Source organism: Sabethes cyaneus, chromosome 2 (assembly GCF_943734655.1).
Source record: "Sabethes cyaneus chromosome 2, idSabCyanKW18_F2, whole genome shotgun sequence".
NCBI classification, from domain to species: domain Eukaryota; kingdom Metazoa; phylum Arthropoda; class Insecta; order Diptera; family Culicidae; genus Sabethes; species Sabethes cyaneus.
Window position 1 is genome coordinate 35,591,779 of NC_071354.1, and position 12,431 is coordinate 35,604,209.

At 44.6% G+C, this 12,431-nt stretch overlaps 1 protein-coding gene across 1 annotated transcript; it reads left to right on the top strand.

Moving 5' to 3' along the window:
* The first annotated feature begins 7,637 nt into the window (after window positions 1–7,637).
* LOC128736944 (zinc finger protein 197-like) lies at window positions 7,638–10,788 on the top strand. Its single transcript, XM_053831459.1, has 3 exons — window positions 7,638–8,125; window positions 8,189–9,404; window positions 9,505–10,788. Exons 1-3 carry the CDS (start codon window positions 7,739–7,741, stop codon window positions 10,266–10,268), a joined length of 2,367 nt encoding a protein of 788 aa, XP_053687434.1. The 5' UTR covers window positions 7,638–7,738; the 3' UTR covers window positions 10,269–10,788.
* Window positions 10,789–12,431: the final 1,643 nt, after the last annotated feature.

The window sequence follows — 12,431 nt, forward strand, 5'->3', positions numbered from 1 at the left end:
TGAAACGATTTTTTTTGCAACTCAGAGCAAAAAGAAATCAAGAAATTATTAAAAACTGACAAATGAATAGCGTATGATTGGCAAATTAAGGTAATTATAAACACTATAATATTTAAAAAAAAACATCCATTCTGCGCCCTACGAATTATGGTCCTCTAGTACTGTCTGTCCTGGGCTGATCAGATGTTGAAGTCTCACCCCCTGTTTTGACGCATGATTTTGACTCAGCCGGTGTCGCACGAATCAGCGTAACTAGTTTTATCGATAACTGCCACAACTCACGACTGAATCGTACGCCGCGTTAAAGTCCACAAACAGATGATGAGTTTGCAAGTTGTACCCTCAGAGCTTGTCTAATAAGGTTACTGATGCAACTCACGAAAACTAGCTTACTCGTTCTAACGAACATGCCGGCATAAACATCCCTTTCAGACTCTCGCTCTTATTTATTCATGTTTTTGCGAGTGTGTATTTAGCTAACTACCACGATCGTTCTTCTCGCTCATCATTGCATTCCGAACAGGTGATATCGATCACTCGCTAGGGCTCACACTCTCATCCGCGTGTAGAATCGAGGGTGTAAGATAAACAAGAAAAGAAAAAATAATGCAAAGGCTGTGTTGGCTGCTCACGAGTTGTTTGCCCCGTGAGTGTGCTACGCATGAAGACGCCACGAGGCTGTGCGTTCGGGAGTGTTTAGGTAGCAGAATATCTGCAGAGAGCAAACACAGTTTTTTGTCGTACGCTTACGTCAGTGGCGTAAGCATTGGATGGTATGCTTCTCGTACTCGTTCGTGTGAGACTAGGCTTCGTTTGCTTGTCGCTCGATTTGCAACATTGAATACGCCATCTTGTAGGCAGAATTGGGCGTATTTCAACGAATGCAAGCGAAGTCGCATTTACCCTACGTGCACTAAACAAGTCTAACGAAATAAAGATTCGTTCGAAATACAGAATAGGGGTGAATGTGATTACGGACCGGAACAATCGACCAGGGACCATAGACCAGGGCAGCAAAAAAGGACTAAGGACTGAAAGCTTGGAACATGAAACTGCAAGTCTCTCAATTTTCTGGGAAATCCTTTCCGACTTATTGAGAGCACTGCATGAGATATGTTTGTGACTACAACGATCCACCCAAGCATACAACCCTGGACAGCATCACGGACCATTATATCACAGTTCGGCGATCACGCTCTCGACTCGACTGGCTAGGCTGATAACGTCGTGTGAGAAACACTGGGACGTTTCCTCTCAGCTCCGACACACTCGTCGATCTCTATTTGAGGCGGACGATCGTGGGGATTCGTCATCATCATGAAACTCTCCATCAGTGGCACCCAAGCAACAACTGATAGCAACGATAAGAGCATGAGTTGCTCTCTCACGCATCTCGGGAGTGGTCTGTCTCCGATCTTCGAAATTGAGCGACTTTGGCGCGAACTGGATGCCGGGTCGCAGTGACGCAATTCCCGTATCAATTTTATTACCTGATTGTTTAAGACTTATCAAAGTGAATATACGTTGTTCGTTAGTTAACATAGTTAATATACGTGTCATCATTAAACGCTTGGTTTTGTAACTTCCACGGCGCGTATTATTTCAGCTATCTACAATCCGAATTGGCACACCATTGGACCCATCTGGTATTTGTGAGCTGGCTACCAGCCCATTGGATTCTACTTTTCCTCCGCTTATGCATTGGTCGATGTAGGACCTGACTGCACCGCTGGACCACGTTATCGAAGGAGTTTGGACCACCCGCAGCTAGGAACCCTATGCCGTATAGAAATGCATACACCATTTGCCAGAGCCGCGGCAATACACACGAGCTGGATACAGCGTTTATTGTGATGGGCGACATGCAAAAGCGCGTGATTGGGTGGTGACCAATTGATAGTCGTATGTGCAAGTTGAGGATTAGAAACCGTTTCTTCAACATTAGCATTATCAACGTACATAGCCCACACCTAGGAAGTGACGAGCATGATAAGCGCGGTTTTTACGCGCAGCTTGAACGTGAATACAACTGCCCAAGATATAGCATCAAAGTCGTCATCGTAGACCTCAACGCTCGGGATGACCAGGAGAAGGAATTCAGACCGGTTATTGGAAAGTTCAGCGCACACCCGTTTACGAACGAAAACGGCCATCAACTCATCGGCTTCACCGCCTCCAAAAATATAACATACGGAGTACCTACTTCCGGCACACCCTCCCATATCGGTACAGTTGGAGGTCACCACAACAGACCAGACGGACTCGTAAATCGACCACGTTTTGATTGATAGAAGGTACCTATCAGGTTAGAATCTATATCTATTCTGACGCCAAAGACCTCTGTTGTTACCAAAATTCGGTACCATCACCCGCCACGGTACAATCTGGAACGACTCAAGTTATCTGCGGTTGGTGCTGAGTACGCGCAATGTCTTGAGGTTGAACTGCCGGGTAAGGGAGAGCTAACCGAAGATCCTCTCGAAGGCAGCTGGATAGCGTTAAGGCAGCCATCACCGGCACAGCAGAGGGTGTCATTGGGTTCGCTGAGAGGAAGCGACGTAACGACTGGTTCGACGAGGAATGCCATGCCTAAAAAACATATTCGTTGAATAACAGCTTATTAAGCGCATGTTATCCGTTAATTAGTTGTACAATGGTCGAACAAGCTACTATTAAGAAAAATGTTGCGTGGGATGTTGGATGAGAAGAATGCAGTGCGAGCGTCAATGCTACAGTAGGGGACCCGCCAAACGTGGAACTGTATATCCCGCAAAGGCTTTGTGTCGCGTGCCGAAACATGTCAAGAAGGAGGATCTTCTCGGAAGAATGTGAGGTCGAAAGGTGTAAGCAGCACTATAATGAGCACTTGAATGGCACGTAGACGGAATATTAAGACAGTAGGGAGAATAACTACATCAGTACGGCGGACATTGGCGTAGCTAGAGGGGGTGCCTGGGGTACCAGGCCCCCTTCAGAATTCTGCAGGCCCCCTCCAGAAAATTTTCCTCATTGGAATTGGAAACCGGGAAAAAACTCAGTGTATATGTTCCCGCTGTGTAGATATTTTCTTTTTCACTAGGCATCGCAAAAGCGTAGTTGTCGTCGTCGTCAGTAGCTTAGTAGCCACCCCGGCTTATGCTGTTTCAAGCGTTCGTCGCCATTCAACTACATCTTGGACTCGTCACAAATTTCCCACTCACAGAAGTCGCAAATCACTTTCGACCTGGTCGAGCCATCACGTTCAGCCTCCCTGTTCCTGATGGTGGTGCAGTTGTTAAAGAGAACTATTTTCGTCGCACTGTAGCCTACTGACTTTCACCAGATGACGATGGCAATCTCTCCAAACAGTGCTTGTAGCTCATGATTCATACGTCTCAGTTACTCTCCGCTTTCAGTTTGTACTCCGCCAAATATCGTCCGCAGTACCTTCCGCTCGAAAATAGCGTATGCCTAGCGTTTTGCGAAGGGCTAAGGAAGCCTAATTTTCCGCTTAAATGCACAACTAGATCTTCTTAATAGTGTTGTTGTCCGTGTGCACCAGCAATCCCAAATACACGAACCCATCTGCCACTTCTACTTCTGCTCCATCAACAGTTACCGTCCGCGAGAGGCACGCGTTTGTTTCCTTTGAGTATTTGGTCTTGGCCACATTTACGTTTAGAACACTTGTCCTAGATTCCGATTTGTCGGATCACCCTTTCAAGTGCGATGTTGAATAGCATGCAAAGTACGGGAATGACGCTTGCTATACCAACCTATACAAATAAAACGTAGCCAATAGAGCTTTCTGACAGCTCAAGCACCCACACTAGCGAACACGAAATACGCGTGTATATACATGATGTTTACCTCATTTTGGGGAACAGCTGATGCTGGAGGAACAAACCGAAAAATAGCGATTACACGTTGTGTTTCTCCGTTTACCACACTGCAAAGCACATATTTCGGTCGAATTTCCCATCCTGTTCCAAATTCAAGCACATATTTTGAAAATTTGCTGGTATTTAAGCCAGCGGAAGACGAAATTCATTCTGTACCTTGGTGACAAAGGAATTGCAGCTCTATATAGAGCGGGCCCAAGCTGACAGCTTCATAGATGGGCTCAAGCTGACAACTGAGTCGGATGTGTGAATTGTTGAATTTTGTTAGTTTTAGTTTGATTTTAGGCAAGGTTTTAACATCACATAACCAATACCAGGCAGACAATTGATTCGAAATATGTGAAACTGTGAAAATGGTTAGGTAAATTCGTTTTGCGTTTGCCGCCTTTTTCATGTGAGCAACAAAAATATGACGTCATATCAGCCCCCTGATGCAAAGTAAGCCGTCACCTTGTCCCAACTTTCGTCGCGTCTCAAAGTAACTCGAAAGTATCCCGGAGATCCATACGAAACACAACACTCTCTCCAATGTAGCTCTGCTCAGTTGCGTCAGTTTATTCGAAAAACCGTGTTCGTGCATTATCTGCCATAGCTGGTCTCGGTCGACTGTATCGTATGTTGCTTTGAGATCAATAAAGATGTTATGCGCGGACAGGTTGTACTCTCGATATATCTGGTAATTGCGCGGACCCTCATGAAGCCCGCCTGGTATTTCCCTACAATACCTTGTGCTATTGGTGACAGCCAGAGTGACAAGATCATAATCAAAATTTTTTTTGGAAGGCACCCCCTAGGCCCCCTTCAGGGAAAGTTCCTAGCTACGCCAATGACGGCGGATGATTGTGATGTGCGAACCACCACAATTACAGAGACTATATAGATTACAGAGACGACAAGGAACTGAAAAACCGCTAAATTTTGAATCAAACCGGGGAGTACCATCGCAAATGAAGGTAACTAGCCGTTTTGATTCAAAATTTAGCGGTTTTTGACTAACCTTGTCGCCTCTGTAATCTATACTCTCTGTACCCCCAATAGGTGAAGTGAACGAAGCCATCAAGTAGCTCAAGAACAGCAAGGCAGCTGGCAAAGATGGCATCGTAGCGGAGCTTACCATTCTTATCGCCGCCTGTAAAGGGCTTTCTCAGATCATATTTCGCCGTCTATCGCCGCTAGCAAGTAAGATTTGTGGGAACTTATCAAACCGGTTTTGTGGACGGGCAATCGACAACGGACTAAATCTTTGTGCTGCGACAGATCCTCCAAAAGTGTCGCGAAAACCAAGTCCCTACGCACCACCTATTCATAGATTTCAAGGCCGCCTACGCTGCTATCGACCGTGAAGAGCTATGGAAAATTATGAACCCGGGAAGCTGACAAGATTGATTAAAACCTCGATGGATGATGTTCGGTGGCGTGTGAGGATTTCGGGCGCGTTATCATGCCCGTTTGAAGCACGCAGAAGACTCTTGTCTTCTGTTGTTGAACATCCTACTATAGGGTAGCCCGCGCTACCCCACGGATTTCTTCAATGATAAAAGAAAAAGAATCTTGGGTTAAACTTAAGCTAGTCGACCAGACGGGTCGACCGGCAACTTACGACTCCTTTATTAGACCATTTTTCACCTATCGTGCAGCCCTAACTTCTACTTAACATACAGGAAATGTATGTGCGGTGGCTCGCTATTGACAAACAAAAACACTTGCGCTGCCTATGTTGCGAACAGAATAATAATAGACGCGACCGTGGGCGTTTTTGGTAACTTTAAGCAAAAAATGACAAACTAGGTCAATGTTATAAGTGAAAGACTACCGCGATTAATATCTTCCGGGACTTAAATCCGGGCAGGGGCGTTACATCTCCCCCCCCCCCTTACAGAGCTGCGAGACATCTCAGAAGGAGATTTCGAGCAGCAGCTAGCGCAGGCAAAATAGGGAACCACCGCGACGATATATGTCTTTGCTATTGATAGTTTTTGGCAATATTTACATTCGCTTAGTTATCTTTTTCTTCTTCATTTCTTTAACATTCTGTTCTTCTGTATTTTGGGGCATGTATATTCTTTACGTGAATCCGACATAATGAATATTCGTAACGATTACATATTAATTAACTGGCTGTTTGTTACCTTCTTCTATATACTTTTCATTATCTATTCGCATTATCGAATCTTTTTCATTAGCTTTTTGTTACCTTCTTCTATATACTTTTCATTATATATTCGTATTATCGAACCCTTTTCACTAGGTTTTTGTTGATTACAACCTTTCTCATTAAGTTCTCATTAATTATTTCATTCTTCGAGCATCTTTAATAAATATTTTTCTGTATTAAAATGTTACATATAATGTATTCGTTCTCACAAGCAAAAAGTGCTGCCCTTATGGCCATGTAAGCACAAAAATGAGTAATTGCAATTAATTTTCTTTTTTATAATGTTTCGTTATACACAAATTTGTCACACAATTTCGTTTTTTTTTTCGCACCAAACTCATCGTCCGGTCCAGGGACCAGGTCACCTCGTCTGTAGCTTCCATAAGTTTTCTCGAACATCTCAACTTCTCTCAGACGATTTTGGGGGAATGGTGGGAGTTTTGAGCGTGTCGGACCAGCTTCTTCCATGTCATCTAGGCGTCTCTAGTATCATCGTCTCGTAGTAACTCGGTTGTCGTCCATTCGTTTTCCCGCGGCTCATTGGCTGCGCGTCCATGCTTCCTCGTTCATGATTGTTATTCAGTACAGTGCGTTTATCGCTGGCGGCGAACGCTTCCAAATTTCATTACGGCCCATGGCCTACCGCACAATTGGCTAGCGGTCTTTGATCAGTCCAGTTCGAGTCCAGTAGAAGCTGTTATGGAACGTGCGCGTTTTAACATTCGGGGCACGATCTTCAATAAATCTAGCCAATTTATCGCTTCCGCTGACGACGTGAACATGGTCGGAAGGACGTTCCAGACTGTTGCTGTGCAGGATTTATACCAAACTGAAACGTTAAGCAGAAAAGGTTGGATTAGTGCTGAATACGTCTAAAACCAAGTACCTGTTAGTAGCAGGAACCGAACGCGATAGGCGATAGTGTGCCATAGTCAACGGGGACGGATATAGTCAACGGTATCCAGAAAGTTGCTTAAGCTGGAAGGGTACAATGAGCGGGACGTGTTAGGAGAATGCCGGACAATCTCGCAAATATGGTTTTCGCCTCAAATTCGGTTGGTGCCACCCGCTTACGAAAAAGTCGGATGCCTGGCAGAGATCGAACAGAACCAGTCTTCATTTTTCGCTCGATTCTCTTTATGTCAAATGTGACACTTTGAGGCAGGAGAAAAGTGGCTCATCAGGTTTGCAGTTTCGGGTAAAAGCTAAGAGAATAATATGGAACATGACAAAGCAGGTATATTTAATTGTTAACTTGTTCATTGCACGCTTCTTGCTGCTACAAGCCGCTGCTGCTACCCTCCAAAAAAGGATGGAAAGCTGAATCGGTACAAAACCGGTTTTTATTCGAAACCTCTGACAGAAATCAAACAGAAATAAACCGCTTTCACAGGCATCCGACTTTTTCGTAAGCGGGTGGCTTGGTGGAGTAATTTTAACGCGTATTTTTAGTAGGTTTTTGTTAAACGTGCTCAAACGGGTAGTTTTCCGTTTTCGAGCAGTTTTCGTTTTTTTTTCAAGCCCGTTTGGCATCTCTGGCTACCTGTCAGAAAGTCGTGCGGGCGAATTGAGCTGAGTCGCTTTTCCCGTATATTTAATATTTCTTTTACACCAAAGCTTGGTTTGTTCTCCGTTAATTGATGCTAAATATTGTGGAATAGTTTTGGATACTGAAGGAAAACATCGTTGGCAGTGCTTTAAGATGGAAACCCGTTCGTCGGCACACGTTTCCGGAATGAATGTGGTGCCGGGTAGTGGACCCAATATTTGTCGAATTTGTCTCATCAATGGCGGCTCCATCGGTGAAGATAACCTTTCCAAGGGAATGGAGTCGATTTTCAGTACCATCGGTGAGTACGAAGAACGCAGTTTGTACGGCATCCTGGTGACGATATGTGTCCCGCTGCGACAGCGGGAAATGCTGAAAGGTATGCCGGAACGGATTTGCCGCGGCTGCAAGTGGCGTTTACTGTCTGCTTTCGAACTGTACGAAACTTGTCTGCGCAGCGACGATAAGATGCGCGGCATTGCTGCCGAAATGCTGAAGAAACAACAACAGCAGCAGCAGCAACAACAACAACCAACACAGGTAAAATTGTTAAATAACGTTGTTTGTTATTTTGCTGAAACATCTCTTTACTTTAATTGTCAGGAATCTGGTGCAGAAAATGAGCAAATTCATATTAAGCAAGAAGTTCCGGACCATGAGGAGCCAGAAGTTAATCACGATGTTTCTCTTGGTTTAGAGTCATTTATGCAGGACAGTCATTTCTACTCGGAAGCAGAAAGCTCTCAGATGATGGACCAGTCAGAGCTGCTGGAGGAAATGGCGCCTGCAGTTGATCCTAATGAGTCCCTGGTCGAGGAGCACTATAAGATAAACGAAAAGGGGAATCACGCTTGTGGAATCTGCAATCAGGAGTTTCCATACAGAAGTTCCGCCCGGAGCCATATTTTAACTAAACACGATCCGGCAAAGCCGTTCAAATGTGACGTGTGCCATTTTACACTGACGACGGAACTACGGTTGATTAGACACAAAGCTGTAACTCACGGCTTAGGAGTGTTGAACATCGAGGAAACACCTCCGGACGAGTCCACTGGAGATACGATTTACACATGCAAGATCTGTTCGAAAACGTTCAATTCGATAGTTCGCTTCAAACGCCATAAGAACGTTCATGTAGTTTATAACAGGCCGTTTAAATGCGATACATGTTTGTACCGTTTTGCAACTCGAGCCCAACTTAATCAGCATATGAAAGTGCATCTGGAAAAACCGGAAGGTGAAGGTGATGAAGCAGAAACTCAAGAAGAGTGGAAGTGCGAGCACTGTGAGGAAAAGTTGCCTGGAAAGCGCGCTCATACGATGCACGTTCGACGCTTCCACCCGGAAACACTGGTCAATGAAAACAAGGAAAAGAACGACTACAAATGCATTATCTGTTCGGAGGCATTTGCTAGGGAAAGTGTTCTTAACACCCACATGAAAATGCACGAACTGCTGGCAATGGAGAAGGAAAAGGAACAACGCAAGGAACTGGAGCAGCTAATTAAGCAAGAAATTAAGTCCCGAAAGGATTCGCTAACAGAGAACACTGCCGGAGAAGGTGCTGAAACCACCAACACAGAAAGTAGCGTTGCAAATGCCGGTATAGGAAGCTCAAGTACTAACAATAATAATAACAATAACAACACTAGTGCTGCACCTCCGACTAAGAAAAAGAGCGACGTAGACGTTGCCTTCGTTTGTATGGTCTGCGAGCAGGAATTTGAGGAGCGCGATTTACTGCTGAAGCATCAGAAAAAATTGCACAACGAACTGCAGCTGAACATCGTTCCCGGCGTTGTTGACAATATGGATGAATGTAAGTAATGTTTTTTTTTTTGGTTTGAGCTGCTTGAATTGCATGTGAAAAGCTTAGTAGCGGTATTCGTGTATTAATTTTATCACTTTTCTTCCCACAGCTACCGATGGACCATCCGGTTTCGAAAAAGAAGACGAACCAATGGCTGACGCATCGAAAGTGTCCCCAGACGAGGAACCGATGGTCGTGGATATCGATCCATCCGAGCTGTTGTCAGCACAGGCGGAGAACGGGCAGCCGAAAAATGCTACCCTTCCGCCGGCGATGCCCAAATGTCACCTGTGTCAGAAGACTTTTATGTACAACTGCCTGCTGCAGACCCACATCAAGAAAAGCCATAGCGAAACGAAGCCTTTTGAGTGCAAAGTGTGCCACATGCGCTTCGGCTATCGCGGTACCCTGCAGAAGCATGAACTGACGCATTCCGCGCAGAACGTCCGCCCCGGAAGCCACGGTTCCATCATGTACAAATGTAAGATATGCTCCGCTAAGTTTTTGGAGCTTAAAGCCCTCTCATTCCATCTGAGAAACCATCGAAACTCGTCGATTTCCGTCGAACCAACGGTGACGAAAAAAATCGAAATATTCCAGTGCACTTTCTGTCCGCAAATTTTTAGCGAGAAAGAGGAATACGACGATCATTTGGCGAAAAGCCATCGCCAGATGCTTTCCCAGCAGCAATTACAACAGCAGCAGCAGCAGCAACCAAAACCGGCTCCGTCTGTACCGTCGGTAACGCAACTTCTGGCGCATCAACATTCCCGAAAGAATCCCGAACCACGAAAGTTGCTCGAACGACAACCGAAGAACGAGAAGGAGCTGTTTCTGGACAGTTTAGCTATTGTTAAGGTTGAGCGTACGTAGAAAACGACGCGAGGGCATGCAAGATTTCTACGATCGAAGCTCAGATCAAACGGTATAATTTTTGATTCAAATTACCCATTATTGAAAGTATTTGGTAATATTTTGATATGAAAATTTGCTTAATTTTCATAAAACTGTTTTGAGAGAAATAGTAGCATTACACTATAGTTTTATTTAAATTTACGTACCTACCGACATCTAAACGGAATTCTGATGAAATTCTAAAAGGCATTTGCTTTTTCCGTCTATCGACAACAAATTGGGTGTTCTTTTTAATTTTACAACGAAATGTTCGTTTAGTTTCGCGAAAGGTGGATAACCGTTGGTTCAATCAAAGCAACCTTTGGTACATATTTACGGTGACTATTTGCGTTGCTAGGTATTTAGATTTTAAGAACCTGTGAAACACATTCAAATTACAAAATAAAAAAAACTGGATTTAGTTTGAAAAATCAGCGTTGGTAGTGTTAGAGACATACAAAACATTAATGTGTATATTGTGAATCATTGACCTCACGAAATGTGCTAGCTGTAGACGACTTTATATTAACTGAAGCAAAAATATATCACCAAAAATTTAACTGAAAAAAGCAATGTTGAAATGACGGCCTTTTGAGGTTAAGACTTTTTCGCTAAGTACACGCGTCGAAAGCTAAATATATCAGAAGAAGAAATAGAAGCTAAAGAGGTAAAGAGGCCGGGTGGAAATCAAGGTCGTATGCTAACAGGGAAGGAGGGCTCTTTCGAGCCACGTTGGTCCTCGGGCGATACTGTGGGGTTGGTTGCGGGTCTTGCAAACCAGCACCACTAAAAAAAGCCACAAATGACGTAAGTAATAACTCGGATCGGAACAATCGCCAAAGTCCCAGGCAACGAAAACGGACTAACGATTAAAATTAAGAACATGGAACTGACGGTCCCTAAATTTCCTCGGAAGTACCCACGTACTTTCTGAAGAAGTGAAGAGCCGCAAGTTCAAGGTATGCTGGAAAGGAACGATACGCTTAGGAAGCTTTTATAGTGTTGAGAAAGATGCAGAAGCGGGTGGCCGATTCTGTAATATTAGCATAATTAACGCAAACAATCTTTTTCCTAGAAATACCGACGATGACAAAGACGAATTTTACGCGCAGCTGGAGCGCAAATCCGACCGCAGCCCAAGACATGATGTCAAAATCATCTTCGGTGGCTACAATACTCTGGTTGGTCAGGAGGATGAATTTAAATCGGTGATTGGAAGGTTCCCCGCAAACGACCGAAAGCGGTCTAAACCTCCAAGAACAAGACCATACGTATTACCTCCACCCGGATATCACCAAAAGCCACGTATTATCTCTCGAAGCCACACTGCCGAGGGTAAGCTGGATGAAGACTGATGGAGTGCAGTGAAAACAGTCGTTAACTACGAATTAGCGAAGAACGTTTTAGGCCGTGTAGTACATAACTAACGTTACGAATGGTTTGACAAGGAGTACCAGCAGATATTGGACGAGAAGAAGGTAGCGCGGGTACAAATGCTGCGCAGAACCACCCGTCAGAATGTGGAACGATACAAACAGGAGTTTAGTGGAGACTGCAAGTTCTACATTTCCAGAAGGAGTGCCAAGAACTCGAGTAGCTGTACCGCTTTCACGACCTATGGAAGCAGCACTACGATGAACACCTGAATTTGCGTGCAGGCGGAAGATCATGATAGTGGAGAAAGTGATTTCGTTGGTGCAGCAAGCAACGCCCACAAAAGGCTGGCAGCGAAACAGCGATTGAAGCGAAACTTATTAAAATGGGTTCGAACAAGTTTACTAGCTGTTTGCATCAATTGATGGTCAAAGTTTGGGATGCACAAGGACTACCGGAGGAGTGGAAATACGGGGTTATTTCCCCTATCTACAAGAAAGGCGATAAGCTAGATTGTGAGAACTACCGAGCGATCAGTATCCTGAATGCCTCATACAAAGTGCTCTCCCAAGGCATCTTCCATGGAAAGTTATCAGGCCGGCTTCATGGAGGGTCAGTCTGCAGACGGACCAAATCTTCACCCTGCGGTAGATCCCCTCCAGAAGTGTCACGGATTCCGAGCTCTTGCGCATTACCTGTTCATTGATTTCAAAGCCGCATATAATAGTGCAGACCGATAGTGTGTCGGATTCATTCGACTCTCGCAGG